The sequence below is a fragment of the Crassostrea angulata genome, chromosome 6, assembly GCF_025612915.1.
Source record: "Crassostrea angulata isolate pt1a10 chromosome 6, ASM2561291v2, whole genome shotgun sequence".
NCBI classification, from domain to species: domain Eukaryota; kingdom Metazoa; phylum Mollusca; class Bivalvia; order Ostreida; family Ostreidae; genus Magallana; species Magallana angulata.
In genome coordinates this window covers 25,486,994-25,514,743 of record NC_069116.1, presented here as the reverse complement: position 1 = coordinate 25,514,743, position 27,750 = coordinate 25,486,994, and the positions used below count along the sequence as shown (strand labels likewise).

The following is a 27,750-nucleotide window of genomic DNA, read 5'->3' as shown; positions in this document are numbered from 1 at the left end:
TCATTAATTCGTTTATTATATCTATATCATATATGTAATGCTGAAATCAGCCCAAAGGATACTATTTTACCAAATGTTGATTTAATCACTTTATCTTATATAGGACGGGTGGGTAACTTAATCTAAAACAGGAACCTCTTCAAAATTGCCTATTCTAGCGTTTCGTAAGGATACATAAAAAAACAGATCTAAAAACTACTATATTTCAACTAATTTGGGTAATTGTTTGCTTAGAGGGATGAGTTTAATATTTTTTTCGCGAGACCGCAAGTCTAAACTATTCACTCGAATTCGGAGCCCCTGAGACCCCCCCCCCCCCCCCAATCCCAAAATCTCCCATGTTTTGAAGCAGGATATTCTGCAAAATGATGTCATCCACAAAAAAATGTCGGACATTTTTCCGATATGAACGTTTTGGATTCTCACAGCGCATGTACTTGGCTTTTGTATTTGTTTCTTTTGTTTGTTTGTTATTTTAAAACACGTTTGCTTCTTGTGATTTATTTGCTCTATGGATAAGCTATTCAGTCTTTATTTATTTATACAGTTTGAGAAATGATAAGGAACATTATTTTTATAAATCATATTTTTATTAAAAATCAACAGGATCAGAATGAGCGCTCATTATGATCGGAAAACATATACATAAATTATTTCTTGCAAGAACACGCACACACATAAATACAAAACACACATAATACAAAAAGTGGATTCGTGGAATCATCACAGCATACAACGCACCCTTGGTCACCGAGCGGATGTCGACCGCAGTATAATTGCGTCATTTGTAGCTTTATACAGGATTTGCTTTATCACATTTTCTTTTTCTTCTTTTTTTTTCTATAAGAATTTTCGAGACATTATTCCTCCCACAGATTTCCTCGGTCTGTATGACGTCATCAGATTATCTATATCTCATTAAAGATTCCTCTAAAATAGCCTACTAGTATTCATATTCTAAAAGCTTTTTTCAGTTTTTTCAACCTTAATGCCATATTCAATATAAGCCAAAGTTAATTGACTAAATCAGAAACACGAAAGGTTTCTTCATGACTGAATTTGGTATTTCGGTAATGGCATGTGATTTAGAGTAAATATCACTACAGTTTAATCTATAAGAATACAAGAAGAGATAGACCTATGGTGACTAGTGTAGCTGAGATGTTAAATAGTCCACCAGCACTATTATTGCCTTCCTGTCCGCCTTGTACATTGGGTTTGTTATTGGTGATCGTATTCTGTGGTGAACCGCCGCTATTACGCACTCGGTTTGCGCGTGCGTAGTTGTTAACATTGCAGATCCGGTTGAAGTCGGCCCGCTTCAGCCCCTGACACCTGTCCTGGATAAGGTTGCACTCAAACTCGGTCTTCAGGCCCACTGAGGCTGCGTCACATGAACTCTTGACAGCGTTCAGGTCACATTGAAGTTGTTCCAATCGGACGCTGCAAAAAAGATCAATGATCAATAAATAATCAGTAAATAGCTCCAGATGTTTTCTTTTTTTCGGAATATTATTATTTTTTAGTTGGTTTTTTTTTTGCAGAATATAATTTGTGTCTTACCTGCAGAACTGTGTGTAGTAGGAAGACGATGTCTGACTGTTGGGGCTTAGATTTGTTAAATCTCCAATCTTCATCTCGGAATTTTTCTGACATTGGTTGATCTGGGATGTTGCACCCCTTGCACAAGTAGAGAGTTTCTCATATCCTAAAATAAAAAATAACAAAAATATATAATAATGTTTCTTCAAATCATTTTGATCTTCTGTTAATTAGTATATCTTTTCTTATCTATTACATGTATAATCAAAAGATCTTACCATCCATGTTTTGGCAGAGGAGATCCAAAGCATCTTCCAGAAGGTCCTGTTGGTGTCCCCAGTACGCTAAGAGTTCGGAGGCTCCGGCACAACTGTCCAAGGTGTCGCGCAGACATTTGAAAACGGATTGCCTATTCCTATAATGACAAAAAGAACGATATTGTATATTGTAATCTCGGTAGTCAATGGTTTTTTTTTCAAGGACTCAACTGAATCGTTAGTTGAAAAGATTTCTAAGATACTTACTGGCAAAAGTTTTGAGCTTGAGATCGGCTGCCTATCATGTTGCTACGGTCATGTGTAACGTTGACGATGAAGGTCTCCGGATCGATGTTGTATGGGGCCAAACAGTTTCCAATGTTGACTTTCACATCATCGACGCATGTATGTGGCTTTACTCGAGCTGTAAAAAAAGTCGAAAAGTTTAACACCGTGTCTAACATAATTTACTAAGCCTAGAATATAAATCATTTGAGGTAATTCGGTGAAATAACAGTCAAAATACTCACAATCAGCTGGACAGACTTTGGAGATTTCGTCCTCGTTTACGTCGTGGCATCTGACAGGAAGCAAGTGGCACTCAAATTTGGTCTTAAGGGCAATAGCTCTGGGGTCGCAGGTTGGCCAGGCTTGGGAGTCACAGGTCACGTGATCAACACGGATTCTGCAATTTGAAAAATATAACACATTACACTCAATGATAAGTCATTTTAAGCATGGTTCTTTATTAAGAATTTGACTATTTTGAAATCAAAAAAGGTAAATATTAATCATGTCACTTACTTGCAGAACTCGTTCAAAAATCCATCTAAACTGATTCCTTTGGCCATCTGGTTTGCGGACATTTGAGTGATGTCGCGTCCCATGTTAGCGATACAGACTCGAGCTTTGTCACTGGGCTTAGCAAAACAATCAATTCCGGCAAGATACTCTGGAATATCGTCACAAAGAATGCTCACAGCCCGCTCCATGGACACCAGATCAAATCCTGTCATTGCCATTGTCTGCTCGGCACCTGGACATTGGTGCATAACCTTCTTCATGCATGTGTAAAGTTCGCTCTTTTTGCTAAAAAATTTAAAAAGAATAAAGCTTTAATGGCATGTTTAGTAGAATGTTATGCTGTAATATTTTTTAACATGTATTGTCTTGAAATTAAATTCTTTCATTATTTTTGTTATTGAAAAAAGTTATACCTGCAATATTTGTCAGCCATAGCTTTGTTGGTTCCAAGAATGGCTCCTTTGTGAGCGGTGATATTGGAGAAATATACAGCTGGATCAAGACCGACCTGACCGAAGCATTTAGTGAACTGTTGTTGGAGGGTGAGCATACAGGCTCCGGGGACGGTGGTATCATGGCAGTAAGCCCCGACCGTGATGATCACGTTGGCGAATGTTCCCTCCGAGATAAGCAGATCTTTTCCTTTACATTGGTTCTTGATTACCACATTTTTACCACATTCTTCAAAACTATGGAAGTTGCTGTAATTTTAAAAAGAACAACGTCAGAAAAAAATTTAATCGTTACTTTTCTCTGATGATAAACGTTACCTAATTGGAATTGATGTATAGAATTAAAATGGATTAATGCACTTACTCGCAAATTGTTTTGTTAAGTTTCTGGATGTCCTGTCCTTCTGGGACCTGGCCTCGGGTCAACAGAATCATGATGTCATTTAAAGGAGCGCCCATGGTGTCAATTGAACACTGGTTCAACTCTTCCTCGAACTTCTGGAGACAAGCACTGGGAGCCCTACCCGGACCGACAAGAGGCTGGCCCGTGCATACAGCCTGGTATGACGCCATCATGTTCTGGAGGGTTTGGCCGACCATGAATTGTTCCTGTTTTGTACATTCGTTGGCAAGTGATTGTAAACCACCTGATGCACAACCAACGATGACCTGTTGTGTTGGTTTGCTGAAATACGATACAGATCTCAATATCAATTTCTTATTCTTTTATAAGTTGAAAAAAAGCGATTTGATTAGTTGATTACGCTGTATTGTCTTTGAATTCTATGTATCATTTGATGAAAACATTTGAAGCACTTACTTGCAGGTGCTATCTCTAAGTTGTGGAAATGTCATCCCGGTTCCTTCGGTCTGGTTGGCCAACAGTTTGAAGTAGTTGTCATGATTGATTTTCTGCTGGGTCATGCAGGATTTGAAATTGTCGTCGAACTTTTTCAAACAAGGGGGCATTTCAGCTGTAGAAAAAATTACATTCATCAGTTGTGAAAGTAAAAATCGGTCTTATATTAATTGAAACAATTCCTTGAAACATATTATAATTGATCTTTATTCAATTCCAAAAGATAAGCTTACGTGTAACACCACACATGACGGCGATGGCTCTTCCGGTGGACTGAATGGTGGAGTCCATCATCATATTCTCGCGATCACTGCACTGTACCTGGATGCTCTGGATGATGGGTTTCACGCATGCGTCAACCTTTTCTCGGTTTCTGTCAGAAAAAAAATTGCACTGTTCAAATGCTGGTCAATTATACATGATCATCAAGAAATAAAATTCAATGATATAAAACTCGTTCCAAAATTTATTGAACATACCCGCAGACGACCGGCATCAGCTGTTGTCTGGATGTTCCTTGTGGCAGTGGTCCACTGGAACCGTTGGTAACCAGCGAGAAGATGACCTCCAGTTCAAAGTTTCCATTATCTTTGAAACACTTCCTGAAATTCTGGTCAAACATCTGTAGACATGGCGAGTTGAACTGGGATCCCTGTCCCTGTCCCTGTCCAGACTGACCTTGTTGACCCTGGGCAGCAGCGCCACCTATCGTTATTCCTGTAAAACATTTAAAAAATGAATTTCATATATTCTTTACGATGATCGAGTAAAATTCTTAGATTAATTCCAAATGTTTTTACCCAAATTATATTATATAATTTTTAGTATATAGTAACTATGGCCATCTGAATTATGAATATTGAGAAAACTTGAATTGTTTAACTAATTCTCGGGTTGTTTTTTGTGTGTTTTTTTAACATTTAGTATTTTATTTTGTCATAGTCATGATTGTACTTTGCTGAATATCTTAAGTAGATAGTTAACATAAGGCTAACATCGGTGCATAAGATAGATTTATTATGGTCAGATCATCAATACGCGCTCGCTGGTGGGTGACAACTATGATTTGTCCGAAATAAAATGGACATAAAGCGCGCATTGTTTGGCCATGCCTATGTTAACGGTGATTATTGCGATCATTAAGGACTCTCTTTATCGTATCTAATACGGAAAAGGATAGCTTAATATGTTAATATTGTTGTAAAGATCTTCAGTAAAAGTAATTTTTTTCCAAGCACCCAAATATTTACTTGAAGTATTCTATACTTTTCTAGTTATATAAAATATATTGACATTAATGAACACGGTTATATTAAAATTTGATTTTACAATTTACTTCCCTTAATATTTTTCAGCTTTATTTTACTTTTCTATATCTTATTTTGATTTTTTTTTCTCTCTTTAAAAGAGACTGCTTTTCGATTCAAAAGAAATCGAGAATCGGTCACTTGCGGACATTTTCCAAATATTTAAGACATTTGAGGTTTAATCAAAAATGAATTATTTTCAAAACTAAAGCTAATTTTTACATCAACCTGATACGTTTTTTTTGCAACAGAAATCACTATACTTACCTAAAAGTATGATAAATTTCCACATCTCTTAAGAATATTAAGAAATGAGATCCAACGTAAAATGAACTTCACAAACAACTGCGAAAGTAAGCTAAATGTTGCCGAAATAATATTAAGTCAAGTTCTTTGTGAAGCTCTATCTGCTGATGTTCACCCGTCTGGAGTGCTGATGGTTCTGTCTGAGATGGGCGGGTTACCTGGGTAGATATAGGAGCCAGGTACCGCAGGAAGGACCAGGAAATGCGTCCCGTGGGTTGTTATTCAGTGAGGGCCGGGGGCACAGTGCCGTAACCTCTTGTCAACTACAACAAGTAAACGTCATCCATCACGCACCTGTCAATGAACAGAATATAGATCTGTTCGCCAAATTGTTCTCTAGACACCCTTCTATATCCAAACTATACTTATTAGTTTTTTATTTGTGGACAAATGATATTAATTGATTTTCTTTGTTAAAAAAAATGAAATTTCCTTCTGTTAGCGTTTTTATTCGGAACTATGAAACTAAGATGATACATTTGGAGGGAGTCGTAATTTTTAAATTTTTTTTTTTTTTTTTTTGGGGGGGGGGGGGGGCATTTTTTTCAAATAATTTCAAATATTTATTTTTTTTACACATTTTTACTTATTTAAATTTTACTTTGATTTTGTGGTTGTGTGTGTGTGCGTCAGGGAGGGAGGGAGGGAGATGAAATGGGCTTGGTTCAAACGTGCAAAGGTAGTCTCTCTGTCTTATATCATTATAAATTTCAAGGCAAAAATGAGAATGACAGATAGGAGGTCGTGTAAAAGGGTTCAAATTCAAATGAAGTCGTTGAAATATTGTTAGATATATTATTTCGTTTGTTACCATGCAAATCTAAGCTCTTTAAAGATAGGTTTGCATTCTAATAGTTTTCTGATGTTACATGATTATATTACGTTAAAATTTGAATTAGTTTTGGCTTATAAAATTGCAAAACTCCGTTGCAATGTCTTTTAAATTTTGTCCCAACGAGAATGCAAACCAATGAAACCAAATGGATGCGATAAATCAAGAATCGAAACAGAATACTACCTTATTTACTAACATCCGCATTAACTATTTGTGATTAATTGTCGCCAATCATTACAGCTAATTAGCGACGTCATGGGTCGGTTCTTCAACCAAGTCGCACCTTTTGAGGTTAGTGTACATTACGCCGACCGCGACCATGTGAAGATTTGCCGCAATGTCGGCAGGTATATTGCTAATTACTCATAGAGAATCATTAGCCTTCCGGAAAACGTGTACCTTTTTGATGCACGAGCGGGTCTCTTTAACGTTGAAAATGCCGATATATCCCCGGAACTTTTATGAATTCATGTTCATCGGCAATTTGTTGCTTGAAATACGGCATTTCAAAAATCATTGACATACCATTCGCAGTTTACAAAACAAGGATTAGTTTGATTAGATAAGTTTGATTTGTGTGCATACTAAGCACAAAACCGCCCATTTTTCACGGGTTTGCAATGTTGTTGAATATAAATAAAAGAAAATGGGAAACATTCAGTGAGTGGATTTTATTTTCTGAACAAATCTTGGCATTATAAAATATATAATTTCATTTTAATTACACTCAAATATGCCATTTTTTTACTTCTATTTTGCTTGCATCAAATACAGAAAACAAGCGATGATAAAATCCTGATAAGATCTATCTTGACAAGTCACTTGTCGTGGGTCCCGGGAAGTGTACCTTTTTCTGTATACATGTATATCGGTGTACAATGTTACATGATCGAGAACACGTGATGTCGTAATCACTTACACCGGTTATAGAATGATTTATGGTAGTCGGTAATATCCGCATTATCTGGGTGTATTGTGTCTATCGGGTAGAAAAAATCGACAGCAGAGAGAACAGGGTGTGGACTCTTTTTTTTCTTCATTTTTGCGATGGACATATCCGTTTATAGCAAATATGTATATCGGATCATATTAAGTATGGAAATAAGTAGAGAAGAAAGCTGTAAATATGTAAAGTTTCAATATTTTCCAAGTTTATGGGACAATTTTTGTAGAAATCTGTTACTTAACAATTTGAAAGTGTTAACAGCATTCTTGCTAGGGTGAGAAAACCATATTCCTTTTTTTTTTAATTAAAATGAAATGTAATCGTCCATAATTGATTTATAAATTTATCTTGTCAGGCTATTATTGATATGTAACTGTAATAGCAACGTAATCTTTGGTTGACATCTGTGTAATAATTATGTAAACAGATTGTGATAACATAACTTCCTTGGTGTACAATGATTTTGACACCTTAAAGTACAGTACCATTTATACACAACTAGTTAATGCCTCGGGGCAGTGAAATAAAACTGTTGATTTGGTTCACCATTGATTTCAGTAAGATTATTTCTGAACAAGCGAGTGTTTGTAAATCAATTTTAGATTTAGGAATATCCTTGGAGCAAATACCAACGTTGAGCATTTTAAAAGGTTCTTTGATAGAACTAATTCAAAACCAAACACAGATTTTTCATTTAGATAATTCTAAGTGACAGTTTTCAATAAATATCTTCTGTCATTCTATCTTGTTCTTTTTACCTTAATTTTCAAACCTTTGTTTCCCGATTATTTTAGTTATAAAACTCAATGTTTAATTAAATCATATTTGCTAGTATACTATGGTGTTAACCAGTTGTATTCAACCTGAAAACAAGTAGAAGACAAGTTTTTTCATCCGAAGTCAAACACTCTTTAGGGACTTTGGATAATCTTCATTTTAATCAACCGACCTAAAATTAATGTCATTTTTGTCCGTTCCGGATCAAAGTTAGAATACAGTCTCAATCTGAGCCAAAAAAGAGAGGGTGGGTATATAGTACAATATAATTACTATTATACTGTGTAACCACTTTTTTCTCTTTCATATTGAGTCCAATCCTGAGTCAGATCAGAGTAAAACGGACAAACTCCAAAAGTCAACCTCAAATATATGGCTCCTTCAAACATATTACATTTTGTCCTACGTGTTTTTTTCACAGTTATTTGAAATTTATGAATTAATTATCAATATTAAAAGGATGGCATTTCTTGGTATTTTGTTATTATTTGCATTCAGGTGCATGTTTCATTACAAATCATGTTCCGTTTTTATATGTACAAACCTATACTTTCAAGACCAAGTAGTAGTATACAGATTGTAATACCACGTTCTGTATATCATTCAGTTAATAAAAATTGTTCTATTTCCAGTTACTATAACATTTGTTCAAATAGTGATTTCATATTTTTTTTTACAATTATTGCATGCTGTGTCATACAGAAGTACATTTGGACATGCCCTTGAACACCCACTTTTGATTAAGAATGAGTTCTGTACGTTTTCTGGCCTTTGACCTTTAACGTTCGATATTGCATAGCGTTAATAGATTGTTATATGCACCATGTCAAAAAAGGAAATAAAAAGCAACATTATCAAAAAAAGATTATTAATTTAAAGATGAAAATCGTGACAAGAAAGTCCAAGAATTTTTTGTCTTATTAAAGAAATACGATGTTTGTGCTGATATCTTGACATCGCTGTAACCCCCGTGTAATACTAATGACACCTGTGTAATCGTTACGTATGGTGATTCTAGGACAATAACTTCCGACACAGGTTTTAACACCTGACCACTTGACCCCGTTAGGTCAGACATCAACATAAAGGCTGTAACATTAAGTATGTCATTGGTGTTTCTGAGTTTCGATCTTCTCTTACTTTATATCGATCCTTAATGGAAAAAAATATTATTATTTGAAGCAGAATTTGAAAAACAAGAGTTCATGTGTTTTGAATCGTATAATATCATCGGGAATAATCTAAAATAAAGGATTTTTTTTTCATCAGCGAAAACATCAGTGATTACAGTAAAAACTAGAATAGGTGTATGTATTTTCAAATAAAGCTCTATATTTTGAAAGACTATATGAGGCTCTTTTGGTTTGAAAGAACATAGGTGAATGGATAAGATGAAAATGACTCGTGGTTTTCTTGAAAAATTCAATTTTGCATTTTAAAAATGATTAAAGTTAAATGCATTTTAACCTCTCAATGCAATGGCATACAAAAGGCTATAAACTTAAGGCAATAGGCTACAGCCAATGAATAATAGATGTTACATACATAAAGAAAAAAAACTCCAAAGTTAAAAAGGATATATTTTGACCACTGTTCCCTTCGAAGGTCATATTATATAAATGGTGCCTGTTTGGGAGGGTAACAGTTGAAATTGACACCCCCCAAAAACCATTGTCAACCTCCGCGACACCCCGAGAAAACCATTGTCAACCGACGCGAAGCGGAGGTTGACAATGGTTTTTGGGGGGTGTCAATTTCAACTGTTATCCTCCCAAACAGGCACTATTTATTTTATTATACTGAATGTCTTAATTCTAGAGAATTTTTATGTTGCTTTTATATAGAAATGACGTGAATTCTACGGCGAACCGTACGCGCATAATTTACGCACATGTAACAATTCGTTGTGTTACCCGTTGCTAAGTGTGTTGCTAACGCTGGGGGTAATAGAACGGATTATCCAATCAGATTTCAGTATTTAACATGAAAGTATAATAATCATAAATACTATATTCTATAAATGATGTACAAACTATCAGTAATTTTATGATATTCAAAGTCCGAGAACCGAGAAGTACAGGTAACATTCACTATACTTTATCTTACTTTTTATTTAAAATAGGTCCTTATCTTAATAAAATTGGTAGCCCTTCCCTTTAGCAAATTGGACCACAGGCACCTAACGTATTTTTCTCATGTCAGGTGCCTGTGAATGGTACAGACAAAGGTCCATGTACTTCATTGCTTACAGCTCGTGCTAAAGTTAACTGTTATATGATCTGAACTGAGTATATTACGGGATTTGATTTTTGATGCTGCATGATTGACTGCAAAAGTTATTGCTTTGGAAATTGCAGCAATAAAAAATGCGTTTCTGTGGCAACAAGACTGTTTCATTCAATGTGTATCTTATTATTGGTTATATATACATGCATATCATTAAATCAGATAATATAATCAGGATGAAGTCACCCTCTACTGTACGACCCCCGCCGTATTTCGGGGTCTTTCTGTAGGTAAGCGTGTCTGCCAGTTGTAAGGACTATATGGCGTAAATGACGATGAATGGGTAGAGGTGTGATTTGATTGGTCTAACGGCTTTTAGTCATCTTGTCACGAGGTGTATACCCCACGTGAATGACCTTCCTTGACTATATTTACTATTGGTATACGTTAGATTATGTATTCCTACACCACTAGTACAGAGACATAGTCACGGGTTTGGGCGTCATCACAAACTACGATGATAAGTTTACTGTTTGACCCGTTATGTGCTTCCGATTTCTGGTCTACTCTCTGCCAGATTTGTCATTTTCAGTCCATTGTAACGACTTTTAGTCATAACGTTATAGAAGTTATTTTGAAGAATACTGGGTAGTACTTTAGATGATTGTACATAAACAATTAGAATATAGTTTAACTCTAAGACTTGCATAGTTAAGTAAGCATTATCACACTTTGCTTTCAGATATAGATGGTTTTGAACGTTAAACTTTATTAACATGTGCCATGCGCGGATCCAGAAAATTTTTCCAGGGGGGGTCCGAAGGATAATTGTGTTTGCCAGGGGGGGTCCGAGGCATATTTTCGCGATAATTTTACTATGTAAATTTAATAAATTTTCATTTTCCAGGGGGGGTCGGGACCCCCCCCCGACCCCCCCTCTAGATCCGCGCATGTGTGCGACTGTGAAGGTCTTTGGAAATCGAGAAACTTTCACTAAAAATAAACAGACCGGACAGGAGTATACACTATATATTTACACAAACATACTACTCTGACATATCATATATAGTAAATTGGGGTTACTAATCCTAAACAAACTGAAATTAACAATTTTATATATTTATTGTATTGATAACATTTTATTACATAAATAAATCGATGATTCGTATTGCTAGATTGGTGTAGCTGGGATGACTCAGTTAGACTTTTGTTTTGGTACAGGTCGCAAATCGGCAGCATTCTTACCTGTATAAAAAAAACCACGTCAAAAGTGCACACAAGTTTAGTTAATATCACAACTAACCACACAACCCCATATTTATGTGGGTTTTTTTTTAAATTAAAAGGTGTCAAACTCGAAATTCGGAAAAAATCCACATTAGTTGCGTATTCAGTTATCTTATTGTTAATTAAAAATTCTTTAAAAAATAGTTGGCATATTGTATAAGAACCCATGACTCCTTTGATGTGAACTCCCTCCATATCACTGTACTTAAAAAATGTGAAAGGGTTAGAGAGTCAGTCAAAGAATCTCCCTGCACAATAAGCATTAAACTTAATTGATAAAAATTCAATAAGGGAAGGTCAAAATCAAACTGAGCTGGAGACGTATAAACTATAGTATATACTGGTGCTAGACTTAATATTTTAAATCTTGCTCAATGTGTTGAGAAAAACAAAAATATTGTTTGAGATCAAATTTGACCTACATGTTCCTGTTAATACTCGCGTAACAACAAAAGACATCATCAGGACCATCAGTAGTGAACCAATCACCAGACTGTACGGTAGTTCCTCGTGTGTTTCCATGTCAATCGTTGTACATTGTCAAGTTGTGCAATACCAAGTCTTCAGCTATTCATTGTACTATTCCGTCATTCGTTGTACTAAGTCTTCGAGTACCCTATAGATAAAAATTATCTGAAAATTAAAGAATAAACAGTTAAGCAATTCAAAATCAAATGCATGGCATGCCAGTATACTATATCCATGTCCAAACGTTTCTGTAAAACCGAAAGTAGCCTGAGAGTATCCAGGTAGGCATTTGTAACTTCACAAAATATGAAAAAATAGTATATATCTGGGACGTACACATTGGTCCCTGATTTCAGCAATTATATGTCAATAAAACAAATCTTGAAATTGCTTTTAATAATAAAATTATAGATACCCCTTATTCTATAATATTCCAGACAAGGTTTGGTTTTAGGCCTATTTTATACAATGCATCGACGATGTCTATAAGGCGCTTGAAAAATACATCAAATGATTAGCCATATGTCAAACACTCGGCAGATTAAAGCAAAAGCGATTCGACCAATCAAATTTTTTGTATACAAATATGGAGTCTGCGAGATAAAAGACAGCACATTTTTCGAATGTAAAATCGTTTAAGAATCAGGTAAGACTACTTACAGTTTATATGAAGTTTTAAAAGTTCAGAGACACCTTAAAAAGTATTTAAATTCATGATTAGATATTTTAATTTTGCTTAACAGTAAAGAAATTGATGCACTGACATTCCATCGACGCATTTGTTCACAAAGACCAAAAAAAAAAAAAATAATTTAGACAAATTTAACATTCGTCTTAGCTATTGCTGTTGATATTTACAATGTTTATTACAAAAAAATCAATTATTCAATTCCCATGTCTTGAATTTAAAATATATTTCATGCAGTTTGTAACATGTATAGACACGTTTGCATAGTGTTCTTGCTTACATTTAATTAACGCGGAGTGCTATTTAAACTCTAACTGTTCGGTACATTTTTGCACATTTTGTTATAATACAATATATTCTAATGGGCATAATATTTTACTTTCATTTTGTATTGTTTATACACTCCATTGATATTACAATGAAATATAGCTGAAAAGTCAACAACTTGATGTATTAAAGCCCCTACAGAATGTTTGCTATATACACATAGAGGTTTAACTGCCTCGTTCAGTTGATTTGTTCAGCGAAAATATCGCTGTCTTGTAGGCTATCTTAAATCAGTAAATCTCTGAAGTTGTCAATAACTTGTATCCAACCTTTTATTTGTTCAGGCATAAGTTGCAAGAATTCCAACCCATTATTGGATCACTGTGCTCAATGGGGATTTAAATGTACCTCTAATGTCAGTGCCAAGCATAATTAGGAATGTTATCATTACTTTGTCTTTAGAATGTGTGAAGCATGCTGAAAAGCTGAGATAAAATCTAATATCTTTGATTCACAGTCCGGTTTTAATCCATTTCAACAGAACTGATTCGAATCACGCATCTCAACAATGAAGAGCTGTATACAGGTTCAGACAGCAAAGTAACAAACTGGAGAGTTGGTGCATGAGTTGAAATGTCAAGAGCTGTGATCCCACCAATGTCAATATCAATGGAGGGGCCCTCATCGCAACAGACTCTGGAGGTTCTAGAGAAACGCTTAGAGGCTGCAGAACATGACACACAAGACTTGATTGAAAAATTGGGAACAATGGGGTTTGGAAAAAATACTCGACCAGCAGAAAGAGATGTGATGGATCAAAGGGAAGTTATTTCCCCTTACCAAGCTCAAATAGTGGATGTAGATATTCTAAAGGATAATTATGAAACACTTGTGTCAAGAGTGTGTAAAACGGAGAGTGTAATTCAGACCCTGAAATTGAACATGATAAATTTACAAGGTGACAGGGATTTGAAAATGAAATGTTCAGATGAAGATTATGAGCAAAAGTATGATATGTTAAAAGAGACATATGAACAAGAATTAGGAAAAATGAGAAGAAAACTCAATCAGGTGACAGAGGACTTAAAAACAGAACACGAGGCAAGACTAAAGGCCAAGGAAGAAATAAAGCAACTGAAAACAGAACTGGATAATGCTACTGTTTCAAAAGTAAGAATTCTTTTCTCTTTTTTTCCAGTAAATGATATGTATTATTAACTCATCATGCTCACTGTGTGTGCATTTATTAATAAGAAAGAATGAACATATTCTCATTTCCTCATATATTCGATACAATTATCATTCTATAAAGTTTCAAAATAATTCTGTACTCACTCCCATCCCATCCCCCAAAGACAAATGTATAGGGATTTATGATAACAAAAATAATAATAAAACTTTTCTTTATACATGTATTTTTGTTTATATAACTTGAAATTTCCATCTCTAGAAACTATTTGTCAAATAGTGTTCCACTCTTACTGAAAAAAAAATGAATTGAATTTTGTTATTTACATACATGTACAATTATCTGAAATATGAAATGATTTTGATTGTAGGAAACTATTTGTGCTGCAACAGATGAGTTGTCCTCGCAGAAATCTAAATTCCAAAAACGTATTAATGAATTGCGAGAAGAAATCGAGAGAGAGAGAAGTTTACGACATAGTTTAGAAGAATCTCATAACACTTTATTAGCCAGAATAAGGGAAATGGAATCGATTGTTGAGTCAGAGAGTAAAGAGGTAAGATTATGGGTATTTTATCTTAAAAGATTTGGTAAATAAGGCAATAAAACAGAGATCCATTTGAACATAAAAAACTATTTGTTTTTTGTTTCCCTAGTGTGTTACCAAATATGGTACATAAAATCAAAACTGATATTAAATTTTTTTCATGGTTCTTTGTTTATTTGTTTGTTATTGTAATGTTTTCTGATTTCTCTTTTAATTTGCTTGTTGTTTTGTGTCATTCAATTCAAGCCAACTCACTCACTGAGTAATTAATTAGACTGTGAATAATGCAAAATACACCTGCGTTTTCTTAGTCAGAATACAATTTAATCGACATGCACATGTACAAAATTTCAAACAAAACCAACATTTCTGGTTGAGAGATGTATAACAATAACAATAAAAATTCTATTTGTCTCAATCAAGAAAATACCTGTACATTGTAGAAAATCAATTTCTAGCAGAAAACTTTGTAACACCAACCAATGTCTTAGAGAGATTTTATTCCAGCATTTCAAACTGTTACTTTAGCGCCCAACATGCCTCGGTTTTATATACCTGTGGAACATATACATGTGGGTGAAAATATTTTGATAAACTATTGATCCTTCTTGATCTTGGATCAAAAAGATTTTTATTTCTAAGTTCCGATGTATTGCTTTGAATGTTGGTCCTTTTTATGTCAATAAATTTTTTCAAATCCCTGTGTAGATACCACTGAACCGGGAGGATTTAAATGTTAGTTCTGTCATTGGTCAGGTTTGATGTACATTAGTTGATAAGACATGAGTTCAGGATACAGGTGAACAAAAAACAATAAGCAGTAACACACTCAGTCAACATGAGAATTTTTACATTTGTTTGCTCTGTCCACCTTTGTATTTATTTTTCAAACAACAGAATTAGATTTTATATTCTCACTATATGCTACAGCTGTAATGCGTTGACATGTCATTGTTTTATAAGACATTTAAAGATACTGACATTTTTCATTAGTTTGTCCTTTTTTTGTTCATGTTGAATGATTGTTTTTCATTGTGTCAATGCCATGGATTTATAACTTGGGAAAATGTCCTCTGAAGAGGTATAAAAATGTATATTTGTAATAATGTTGCTAAGCATTAATCATGAACAAAACAGGATTATTGTGTATTTTATACTTTATTTTAATTAATGCACTGAATGTGCAAGTGTAAACAGTATTCAATTTTTGTATTAGAATATCAAGTTGAGCAATGGTTTATTTTTGTTTTTCATGCATTAATTAGTTAATTTATCCTTTCAAGGTAAAAACTTTGTCAAATGACTGTGGCAATTTGAGGAGTGATGCAGTAAAAGTACGTGAAGAATTGAGATATGAGAAATCTCAGAGGGAATTGTATGAGTCACAGTTCACACAAACCAGTCAGGAGAATGGTAAGAGATACATGTATTAGAATTTGCTACGGATTTCCATACGAAATAATTATACATGTACTTTTAGTTATAGAATAAAGCTACCATGAACTGTACTTGAGAAATATTGAGTGTCAACCTCAGAAAATGAGAATTTTAAATGGGAGAATTTTGAAAATAATTTTCATAACAGAACAACTCAGAAAGAACTATGAATCTGCCGAATCTGACAGGAAGTTGTTGATAACGGAGATGCAACGGCTGAGAACTCAGTATGAGGACCTGATAAAGCAACTGGAACAGACCCAAGTCATTGTGGACCAGCAAAAGGTACCTGTGTTATCATGATATACACTGTCCCCTAGAACATTCTTTCAATTGGTATACTGTACATCTGAGTACGGTTCCTCCCAAAAGTTATTAGACTAAATACTCATTTTCCTCAAAGCTGTTATAAACTTCTTGATCGTCATACATGTAGCATATCATACCCATTACTTCAGACTGTAGTAATTTCACCCATGAATAAGATTTATTTTCTTGTAGGCATAAGAATTGCTTACATTCTTTATGTTCCTTGTTTTTTTTATTCTTTGATCATTTACTATACAAAAAAGTTTTAAAGGTTGGAAAGTCTTCAAATAATATGTACATTACACAGGAAATGCTTCTGATAGACAAAATTACATTAGCCAATCAGTTTTCTCGTTTGAAGGTAAGCCTGTGTAGGGCACCTGGGAAATATTACAACTAAGCATTATGGGATAAGGAATATATCTAACATTGCATCATATTACATTTGAAGTGTTTCAATTAAAAACAAATATAACACATTGTGAATAACATCATGTTTTCAGAACTCAAAACTTAAAACAAAATCTTAACAATGTTGGATAACAAATTGACCATCGATAACCATATAGGACTTGTATATGAATGACCTTACTGTGTTTATGTATAGGACTAACATTAGCTTCTGTTTGTATCAGTCCAATAACACCAAGCTAGAACAAGAGAATGAACATCTTAACAAAATCCTCAGTTCTGCCTCCGAGGAGAAGGAGCGAATCAAGTCCATGCATGAACGTGAACTAGAGGTAGGTTCTCAGCATCTACAGAACATTAGATTAGCATCTCTCATTGATTCATCTACATTTAGTGATAGATTCAGCTGTAGTAGTACTTGTGTGTGATAGAAAAGGAAACCTCATTCTTATAAATCTTGATTAGGAATTCATCAGCTGACCAAAATGGTCAAGGAATAACTGAATATGCATGTTATATACCTGTATTATAATCAAATGAATGTATATTTATGCAATAAATAATGTATGCAGTGATAAAATAAATTTATACAATATTGCTTAGATTTTTTAATGTAATGTATATTGCTTGTAGATTATAAATATTGACAGTAAAACACGGTACAACAGAAAAAACAGAGTAATGTTTTAATAGATAAAAGAAGCTTTTCAGAAAGGATTGAGTATAATGATGCTGTCTTATTTTGTTGGTAGTTGATGTGTGCCTTTGACATAGTACAGGTTATTGTGTGTTGGTGAAGGGTTTACTGGAATAGGGTTCAATCCACTATTGTTCTATTCATAATCTGGTCACTCTATTATCATATGTACAATTAAGGGTTATTTGAATGGAAGTGGAATTCTTTTATGTTCAATGTATGTATAATATACTAGTATCATTACATGTATCATCTTCACATGAAAACTCTTTTTATGCAATTACTCTTTGAACCAAGGCAATTACTCTTTCATGCCATATTACTGTGCATGCATTTAATTCTCGTATTGTTTCAAACCATTGCTCAGAATTGTTTTCATAACCTTACATTTTTAAAAATTTGATTATTACCAAAGCTTAATAAGATGATTGAGTGTACGTTCATGTGCAGGCAGAGAAAAAGAGAGTGAATGAAAAACAAAAGTTTGAAGAGGAAGCACTGCAGAGTAAACTCAAAGTACAGGAACTTACGTCACAGAATGAAACTCTCAAGAAAAAATTGTAAGTTATTATGTTTATTTAAAAATATATGATAACTCATAGTTTTTCTCAAACTGTATAATAATACTTTAACCTCTCTAAGTTTTATTCCATAAAATCACACATTGATAATAAGTGGATAGATTAAAGTTTCAGACTTTTAATGTATTTGTGGAGATAGAATTTGTCTTCATTGTAATAAACAATCTTAAAAAAAGGATTGGCAGTAAGTGTCTCTGTAGATGTTCTTTTCCCTGGATACCTTGGAATGTGAAATGAACATTTTGCTCTACCTTGTCTTCCATCCCTGAGTTAATTTGGCTTGACTAGTGATATAAAATTTTATCTGACCATTTCAGGGCTCATTCTGAAAAGGAGTTACAGAGTCTGAGCAAGAAGTATGTTGCCAAGGATGAGGAATACAACATGGCCTCAGAGGGGCTGGAGAAGGAACTGAGCGCACTCAAACACAAGTATAGCCTGGTCAGCAAGGAGAAACTCAAACTCACCAAGGACAAAGAGAACCTGCTTGAAGAGGTATGAGTAGTACTTATTGAGTAGGCTTTGTTGTATGTGTGTATTGTCAGAACATAAATCCCAGTGTCTATTTTTCTCTAAGGAAACATTTTATGTGTTCAGTTCATGTATGATAAAAGATGTGAACCGTTAAGATACTTGTATTCACATTTACTGGTATAGTGAAATCAGGTTTATTCCTATATCTGAAATGAATTTAGTAATATTGTTAGATATAACAAATTTGGGTTGTCCCTGGCACTTTGCTATAACCATGTTTTACTGTATATAATTAATTTTCTTGATTTAGGTCAGTCAGACAGTTGACACCATGCAGGAAGAACACAGCAAACTGACCAATGAAATTCATCAGCTAAAATCTGAGCTGGAATCACAGACCAAGAGGAGGAACGCCTTGGAGCAGGAAAATGCTTCTCTGCTGGAGAGGGTGTCTCAGTTTGACCAGCAGAGGGTGAGTTTGTGATTAAAATTCTACAGCTGTTTTTTTTTTTAAACCAGAAACACATTTCTGTGTTGATATGTGAATTTCAGAAATAAAGAGGAAAAATGTGACTCCCTCCACCCCCACAAAAATTTTTTATGAATTTATGGTTGATTGTATTGTAAATGTATATTGTTATGTTGGTACATGTATAGGATTCCCAAAGCAGAGTGGAGAAGGTGATGAAAGACATGATGGAGCAGAAGAATAAGCTAGCATACGACAATGGTCGTCTACAGACGGAGGTACAGGAGCTCCGCGGTCAGGTGGACATCCTCAAAATCTCCAGCACTGACGCCGAGCAGCTCAGGGCCAAGAACAGCAGCCTACAGTCAAGATATGATTTAGTAAGATTTCTCAAAATTATCATGTTAATCTGTAATAAGACCTGTATTATGATTGTTTTTGTGTGGTAACAAATTTATTCAAGATGAAAGATATAAAATTGTGAATAAAATCTTGTTTGGTTCACAGTATTTTGTACTTGGCATTTCAAAACAATGCATTCAGCAACAGAGGTCAAAGTTAACTAATACAGCTTTGCTATCTACAAACTTAATTACTTGTAAGGTTCAAGAAAATGAATGCCTTATGTTTGATTACTGATATAGGCTCAAAAGGAAATCAGCGATTTAAAGATCAATGTTCAGAGAATGGAAAACCAGCTCCGCACTTCCCAGGGTTCCATGGAAACCAGGGAACGAGACTACACATTTGCCATAACAACACGTGATGAGGTGCTTAGAGAGAAATCAGGATTGATGGAGAAACTGAAAGAAGTGGAAGAAAGGGAAAAGAAAAAGGTGGGCAGTCAAAGTTAACATAAAGAAATTTTAAAATCCAGAATTAATTGGCAAAATGAGAATATCATTAGTGGATAGATTAGTTTACAGATTGAAAAAGGAAGTTGCTCTTTGAGGTATGCTGGGTAACGGTAACTGAAATTCCTTGCTATTAAAATTTACTTGTATTGCAGATAACAGAGGCAGAATTAGAGGTTTGAAGTGAAATTTTCTCGTAATGATTGACTGTGTTAGTTCTTTTGTGTACAGATGAGCTATTGGACAGATCGAGGATTATGGCCACGTTAAATCTGCTATCTAACTACATGTTCATAGAAAAATTAACAGCATTTTAACACATTAATCATCAGTTATGCTGCGTCTTGTCTCTTTATTTCATACTCAATGATATCTTACTACTGATATATATATACTTAGCAAGTAAACCTGGGTGTAGGAAAGCAATATGTATACTTTGGTAACTTTAACCTCCATGTATAGGACAAGGTCCAAAGAATAGCTGAAAAAATACTAGAAAAAGTGATTCGGATCAATTTGCTTTTGTTCTATTTCTTCAATTTTTTCCAATCATTTACACACCATACTTTCAATGGCAAATCATACAATCAAATCATCATCAACAAAACCAAAATACAGTTTTTTGAGAATTGCCCTGTGAATGAATCAAACAATTTATCTACAAACTTTGTATTTTCAGGTGAGCAGTCTCCAAAAAAATTTGGATGATGCGAAGGCGGTCAACAAGGAGATAGCTGCCACCCTGGAGGCAGTCATGTCCTCTCATTCCCAGCTACAGTCCGTGGTGGAGGGACTGCAGGTCGATCTCGGGAAGAAGGACTCGCAGATGGCTCACCTCAAGTCAGAAAAGTAAGACAAACACTGACCACTATATCTTATATTTATATACTGGCTATGAGGACAAAGACAACAAGCTGACCTTTGGTGCACATTAAAAAAATCAGATGTATGATAACAAGAGATGCCCCCCTCCCCTTTACCCACATGGTTTAGAATTGGGCCAATGCAAAACAGTTTGCTTTGTATTTGAAAGCTAACTTGGGTGAATTACTTGAATTACAAGATCTACATACCAAGTACATCATTAAGCTTTAATTCTGGTGCATATTTTTGATGCTATATCAGTTGTGTTTTCAGCTTTTGCCTCATATTTAATGTGTCTACCGGGTGGTGTAGACTATATTGAGATTTTCAAATGGTAATTGATTATATACATACACTTAATCAATTAGGCTCTTTATCTTTCACATGACTGTGTTAATTTTATTTCAGTTATGAAATGTGAGTAGTGTTGCTGAACACTTTCTTTAGAGTGCAATTTTTCACTTTCATTGCAGTCCTGAATTTACAATTTGTAATAACATTATGATTTACATGTACTATTCAAATAGCCACACTTACATTTGATAACGTTACACTTTATATAAAATATTGTAATGATTACATATTACCGTACATGCTGTTGAGTTGCATTGAGATATACTGTTGTGTGCCCTAACAACACTGTACTTGATGAAATGTCAGTAGAAAGTACTCCTTCATCTACATGTAATTTATGTGTACCACAGAACTGACATTACATGTATTCTGAGTTGATGTATATGTATCACAATTACTTTTTGCAGTTGTATACTTGTATCTTTAAGAATTGTTGTGAGATTGAACTAATCTTGTACAATTGTAAGTTTATTTGTTTTAGTGAATTAACCTACAATTACCTATACCTGTGTCTTATACAGGTACAATGTACAGTATATATGTATCTCAGGCAAAACTTGCTTTAATCATATACCAGTACATGTAATCATATTTAGCAGACTTACCTGTACTTCTGAAATGTTAAATTCTTATAGTGGAATTGCAGGACTCTGCTTCATATACATGTACTTTATCATGAATATATCAAGACAAGTCAAAGTGTGCCTACAATCCGATCCTTTTTTTTTTAAGATTTAGAAACCATATGAACTATTTATTTTTGTACTCAATGAGTTCATGTGTGTAGTTGTGACATTATTTTTTCTCTATTGATTTATAAACATAAATTGGGTATTTATTTTTCTCTTATTTGTTTTTTTGATCTTGATGCTTTAGAAACAAGGAGCAGGAGGAATGGAAGCGCGAGATGAGGAAGTTCGAGGAGCGAATGGAGGCCCTCCGAGGGGACCTGAAAAAGGAGCGAGATAAATCACAGCGCAAAAATCTCAAAGACATAGGCGAGGTAAATATACACAGTTCAAGAAACATTCTAATATAAACTGTAAAATTTACAAAATATATTTTCGATGCGAAGGTGGAAACTTTTCTCACATTTTCATGATAAACTAATGGTATATATGAGTGTATGAAAATGTTTTGTTTTACAGATTAAGAAACAGAATGATAACCTACAAACAAGGAATATGGAGTTGGTGAAGGCGAACACGGATCTACGCCACAAGCAGTCTGACTCTGACAACCTGATCCAAAACTTAAAGGACAAAGTGTCGGAGCAGAAGAAGAGGATAGAGTATCTGAACAGGTCAAAGAAAGACCTTGAAGAAAACTCAGAGAGGATGAAGGTAGGGGTATCTGGTGGGAGAACAAGATCAGTACTTGTTTATTTAAAAAAAACATGAAAGCTTAATGTAAACATTCAGTTCTGTTGAACACAATTTTTAGTAGAATTTGAAAAACAGTTTTAAAGTACAGTGTGTAGGTGTTGAGTATACAGAAAATTGTTTCTACAGATGATGCGGGAGGAGATTGAAGAATTAGAGAAACTACGAGATGAGTACATTCACAGAAATGCTGAACAAGGGGAGATGATCAATTCATTCATGATACAGATTGGCTCGCTCCAAGACGAGCTTAAACAGCTTGCTCAGGCTCAGCTCAGAACAAATGACCTTGTCAAGCAGAGAGACAAGGCTCTGGAGAAAGAAAAAATGCTGAAGGATGAGCTCAAGAAAAAATACAAGGTAGATAATGATTCAGAGAGGGACAACTTTTTACGATAAACAAAACTTTAAAAAAATCAAGGTCAGACTTTTTAACCACCAATAATGCTTGCTTGGTAAGAAAGATCTAGCCATCATTTTTGGAAAGGGTGTGGAATCCAATTTTATCTTGAATTATTGAAACTGATAAATGAGTTGAAGTTTTGATTGGGTGTATTTGGACAGAATTCATCTGATGCAGACAATGGACAACATAAGCATAAATCTAAGGTAGTGGTAAGTAACTCAGAGTCTGAGACAGTGGAACTTGCAGTGCACTGATGCATGTCATGTACTGACCTAGTGACCTTGTGCAGTTCTCACCCAGCCATGAATTGTTAAACCTAAATTACCAGTAATGTGCTTCCTCATCTGTATTTCTGTACACATAAAGGAAAGACATTTTACCAGTTACTGTTGTTTTTTTTTTTTACTTTATACCACTTAATTGTTTGCACAATATGTAAATTGCACTTACAGGTAGCTAGTAAGAGAAAAGAAAAGTTACTTTCTTTCATCTTTAAGCATTTTTCAACTGATATGTAGAGAAAGTGCAAATCAATGTCCTTTTTTTCAAAGTTGACAGTTTTAATTCTTCCTTTGCATTTATTTTTTTTCTTCTGAATTGCTTTTAGTTTTAGAATTGCAAAGAGCTTCATAAGGAGTTAGCACCTACAATTATACATGTAACTTAATACATGTATATATCATTATCATCAGTAAATGACATTTCACAGAAGGGAATTTTAAATTGTACTGTTTGAATTAAGAGTTTTTAATGGGTTTTTAAATCCCAACGTGATTCCTTTTCCAATTATCAGATACATTTCTGTTCATCATCTTATCAAATTTTTCTTCCTTACATGTAGAAATCCAATCCAACTTTATCAATTCCCTTAGTAGCACGATGTACTTCCTATAGTTGATATTCAATGTACAAAGTTAATATCAGTAAGGATTGCAGGTTGTGGCGTCAAGACTGTTGCTGAATTTCAAAAAATGTTTTATATTTTCATAACACCTCCCCCCCCCCCCCCCCCCTCCAAAAAAAAAAAAAATTTAACTTGAAAATTGGGTTCAGACTTCTCCCAGTATCCCCCATCTGTAGATTTAAATTGTTGTTTTTAAACAATGAAAAATTAAGCATCACTAACAGTTTTGTGTGCTGTGATATTTTTAACAAAAAATAATTTTCAAGCTGAGAAAGAAAAAATTATGTAAAACAAATTTTGACTGCAGTTGAATGTAACCTAACGTTAATTATGTGAGATCACAAAGGGAAGAAGTATCATTCAACAAGAAAAATTATTTTTAATCAGAAACCAATCTGATTCAGCTGGTTTACATGTGATATTTTAAGATCATGGTACTTATCGCACTTATAGAAATCTTAGGTTTTGTCATACCATGAATTCAATTGATAAAATCTTGATATCAATACAATTAACATATTATCATAGATAAAAACTTTACCAAAGCAATATGTTTTCATATTAATTTGAATAGCCCAATGTCAAAACGAACTTGTCAAGGTGTTGATTTTTTCAGGATTCAAGACGCCATCAAGAAGAAGTGGAGAAGATGAGAAGAGAGACAGAGGATCGGCTCCGAAGAGCTCAGAATGAGTCAATAGAGGTCAGGGGTCAATCTTGATGCATATAAATAGAAGATAAGATGTGTAGCTAATGTGATGAGTGATGTGTGAGATTAGAATTGACTTCATGTCCTCAAATCCAAGGAAATTATTATCATGGTCATGATTTTGTTTATTTGTTATGTATTTTCAGGTATCAGGTCATCTGCAGGATGCGCATGAATGGTTCAAGTCAAAATTTGATAAGCTGCAACAGGAGATACTAGACTCAAGGTATTAAAATGGCAGCATTAGGTTGGTCACATGATCTAAAAAACATGGTACATGTATTTTATTCTAAAATCCCTCTTGAACTTGATAGACATTAAAGTATAAATAGAAATAAAAATATGTCTTGCAGAAAAACCCAGAATGTATTAGAAAGTGAGAACCAAGAGCATAAGCGACAACTGGAGTCAGAGCGATGGAGAGCCCACGCTGCTGCAGAGAAAGCCAGGGACATGATAAAGGTAGCCAATTAAAACTTAGAAATTGGTTTCCATGACAACGAGTCATGATTCAGTGTCACATCATAAAGAATTGTCTTATCAGAATGTATTAATTCACTGTAATGTTTTCTTTAATCAAATTATTTTCATATATGTTATGTCAAAATTAAAGTAACTTTTAACACCAATTGGGCAAGTCAATAAAAAGTCAATGAAAATTTTAGATGATTCTCATGTATTTCTGTGTCTTTTATTTATGTGAAGGCATGTCAAAGTGAAAAGAAGCAGAAAAACGGGGTACATTGTTACAGATAGTTTTAGCTTTTAGAGCAGCTACTAACATGTCACATTTGTGCTTAATTGCATCCAAGTTATTTCAGTATGGTAGAAATCATTCAACTTTAAAACTTTGCACAGCAAGAGATGCCATTGAAATGATTTTTGAAAGATTATGAAAAACCAAAAAAAAAATTTTATGAAATCTCCTGGTCACATTTTTGGCCAAAATCAGGCACTAAATAGAAAATCTTTAATGGCCAAAACAACTAATATACATGTGCCTCCTTTAACACAACACCCCTCTCCTCTCCTCCCCCCCCCCCCCCCCCCATTTAAGACATTCCATCAATGTAAATGTTCACAACAGCTCTGGTATCTACTCCAACCATTCCCTTCAGATATGGAATCAAGGCATTTTACCTCAATCACATTTTCTTTTACACTTTGCACCTTTTGCCATTGGTATGTGATTAAATGATTTGTGTGGCCTCCATTGGACATTTATGGTTGTTCTGGGGTTTGGGTTTACTAACTATATCAAGTTTAAGCAACAGTTTTAGAATTTGAATTGCCAATGCCAGTGTGTACTGAGTATATGCTAGGTAAATGAAGTATGTTGGCTTTACATGCCTTTCAGGCATATACAGGCAAAATAATAAAATACTGCAAAGTCTTGTGCATACAATTAAATCATATGGTTGTGTAAAAGTATTGTCTGCTGAAAATATCTTGTAAAATTTATTGGCAAACAAGACTTTCAATTAAAAATAGTATTCAATGTTTATCTTAAATATTACAGACCAGCAGACAGACAATCAACCAGCTCGCTAACTATGCAGAAATAGCAGACACGGACACTAAACACCAACTGCTGAAACTTCAGGCCGAGCTGGAGCAGGAGAGAGACCACGCCAAGTACCTGGAAATGAAGCACCAAAAATATAAGGTAGCAAACCAAAAAGATGGCTGCAGATCTGATTGGCCCATTCTACAAAGATTCTGTATCAGTCATTGCAATGAATTATTATTGGATAAATTAATTAGCTTTGTGATATTCAGATTTATTCATTATTCATTGTCTGTTTTCTGTTACAGGAGGCTAGTGCAAGACAGCTGGAACAGCTTCTGACTGAGTTTCATCACTAATTTTTTTAAGATCGCAAGTGTGCAGTTCTCTTCAGATATTTTCATCAGAAGAGGTTGTACCCGTAGCAAACAAGTGGTGAACCCCGAATACAGCATTCCCCAGTGGTATTGCCTCCAGACAATCCCTCAATTCACAAAAAGACAGGCTGGCCAAAAAAAAAAAAAAAAGCTTCAGGCATCAGACAACATATCAGGAGTAACTGTTCTTTTGCAGCTATTTTGTGTAATGTATGTTGGAGTGACTGCCAAGTGTTTTCTCTTTTCTAGTCTAGTATCTCTGTGTCTATGGAGCCTCATTCGTCAGGGAACATTCCTATATAAAACATTCCAGTCTGTTATATTCCATGAGTGACTACCATGTATCTGTGATAATCTATGTGCAGCAATATTTATACTTTTATGTACTTTTTAAAAAATATCATGTATATGTTTATGTAAAATATATATGTATTAATAAACTAATTAATGCAATATATTTTTTTTTCATTAAAAGAATAATACAGTAAAAAAAACCTTTCCAATTCATACAGTAATAATTGTCCCACTCTTCAGGTGCTATAGTATAGTATAGTGATCAATCTTTCAATCCACCTTATTTTCATTTTCATCATTGCTAAACTGAAGGTTCAAGCAAGTGTTTCTAGTCACCTGTTGTCCAACGTCCATCTGTAAACTTTTTGACACTTCTCTAAAACCACTTTGCAAAACACCAAACTTGGTTGAAATCATTAAATGGAAAAGGTTTTACATTGATAAATTAAAGGTCAAAACCTTTAAAGTTTTTAAAGGTTTAAAGGGAGATAATTAGGTACAAAAAACAGTTGAAATAGGCTGTGTGTCGTAAAAAATCTTAAGAACCACTGCACCAGAACTATAAATATTTACACCAAAGTTTCTAGTTATAGTGAAGATTCTAAATTGTTAAAATCGTGACATCCGGACTAACACTGGGGCCCCGAGGTGTTCAAAGTTAAACATAGAAATATATAGGGATAATGTTTAAAAATCTTCTCAAGAACTACAATGCTACAATTTGTAATATTACTATGCAAGCACCCAAACAAAGTGTATATTCAAAATTGTAAAAACTGTGACATTGGGCCATTGCTGGGGCCCCAAGATGGTATCAAATTTCAACATAGAAGTATATAGGGAAAATGTTTCAAAAAACACAATGCTGTGTTTAGTTATTTTACTATGTAAGCATCTTCATATCATCATATTAAGGTAACAGTGATATTCTTTCACTTTTTATAATGTTTGTTTCAATTCATAT

At 34.3% G+C, this 27,750-nt stretch overlaps 2 protein-coding genes and 1 long non-coding RNA gene across 17 annotated transcripts; 1 reads left to right on the top strand and 2 right to left on the bottom strand.

Moving 5' to 3' along the window:
- Window positions 1-568: 568 nt before the first annotated feature.
- Window positions 569-5,717, bottom strand: LOC128188446 (uncharacterized). Its single transcript, XM_052859498.1, has 12 exons — window positions 5,489-5,717; window positions 4,394-4,631; window positions 4,148-4,287; window positions 3,876-4,029; window positions 3,420-3,740; window positions 3,017-3,304; window positions 2,604-2,888; window positions 2,330-2,484; window positions 2,067-2,223; window positions 1,821-1,957; window positions 1,564-1,708; window positions 569-1,443 (listed from the first exon to the last, which is right to left on the bottom strand). Exons 1-12 carry the CDS (start codon window positions 5,511-5,513, stop codon window positions 1,113-1,115), a joined length of 2,376 nt encoding a protein of 791 aa, XP_052715458.1. The 5' UTR covers window positions 5,514-5,717; the 3' UTR covers window positions 569-1,112.
- Window positions 5,718-11,414: 5,697 nt separating this feature from the next.
- On the bottom strand, window positions 11,415-15,211 carry LOC128188655 (uncharacterized). 7 transcript variants are annotated; one of them, XR_008244176.1, is made up of 3 exons: window positions 15,188-15,211; window positions 12,021-12,214; window positions 11,415-11,556 (listed from the first exon to the last, which is right to left on the bottom strand). It is a non-coding gene; the product is annotated as an uncharacterized LOC128188655 (long non-coding RNA). The 7 variants fall into 7 exon arrangements; XR_008244180.1 differs by having other exon boundaries at window positions 12,021-12,231; window positions 15,188-15,202; XR_008244174.1 differs by lacking the exon at window positions 15,188-15,211 and adding an exon at window positions 12,482-12,570.
- On the top strand, window positions 12,591-26,947 carry LOC128188653 (coiled-coil domain-containing protein 150-like). Of its 9 annotated transcripts, none has more exons than XM_052859838.1 (24): window positions 12,591-12,712; window positions 13,539-14,191; window positions 14,581-14,766; window positions 16,041-16,170; window positions 16,343-16,479; window positions 17,139-17,246; window positions 17,667-17,693; window positions 18,062-18,171; window positions 18,510-18,687; window positions 18,977-19,138; window positions 19,324-19,515; window positions 19,780-19,971; window positions 20,145-20,165; window positions 20,669-20,838; window positions 22,084-22,210; window positions 22,356-22,550; window positions 22,719-22,949; window positions 23,154-23,204; window positions 24,516-24,602; window positions 24,755-24,834; window positions 24,962-25,070; window positions 25,314-25,346; window positions 26,128-26,274; window positions 26,424-26,947. In XM_052859838.1, exons 2-24 carry the CDS (start codon window positions 13,655-13,657, stop codon window positions 26,472-26,474), a joined length of 3,261 nt encoding a protein of 1,086 aa, XP_052715798.1. In that variant the 5' UTR covers window positions 12,591-12,712; window positions 13,539-13,654; the 3' UTR covers window positions 26,475-26,947. The 9 variants fall into 9 exon arrangements, with proteins under 9 accessions (XP_052715798.1, XP_052715801.1, XP_052715800.1 ...); XM_052859839.1 differs by having other exon boundaries at window positions 12,593-12,712; window positions 13,563-14,191; XM_052859841.1 differs by lacking the exon at window positions 17,667-17,693.
- Window positions 26,948-27,750: the final 803 nt, after the last annotated feature.

Excerpts from the sequence above, each read along its gene's own strand:
- LOC128188446 (XM_052859498.1), bottom strand. The coding sequence starts at position 5,513 with ATGTGGAAATTTATCATACTTTTAG. Across the intron at positions 2,889-3,016 it reads ATGGCTGACAAATATTGCAG|CAAAAAGAGCGAACTTTACA; the intron begins GTATAACTTTTT and ends TAAATTTTTTAG. Across the intron at positions 1,444-1,563 it reads TACTACACACAGTTCTGCAG|CGTCCGATTGGAACAACTTC; the intron begins GTAAGACACAAA and ends TCTTTTTTGCAG.
- LOC128188653 (XM_052859838.1), top strand. The coding sequence starts at position 13,655 with ATGTCAAGAGCTGTGATCCCACCAATGTCAATATCAATGGAGGGGCCC. Across the intron at positions 22,211-22,355 it reads ATCTCAAAGACATAGGCGAG|ATTAAGAAACAGAATGATAA; the intron begins GTAAATATACAC and ends TTTGTTTTACAG. Across the intron at positions 23,205-24,515 it reads AGCATAAATCTAAGGTAGTG|GATTCAAGACGCCATCAAGA; the intron begins GTAAGTAACTCA and ends TGATTTTTTCAG.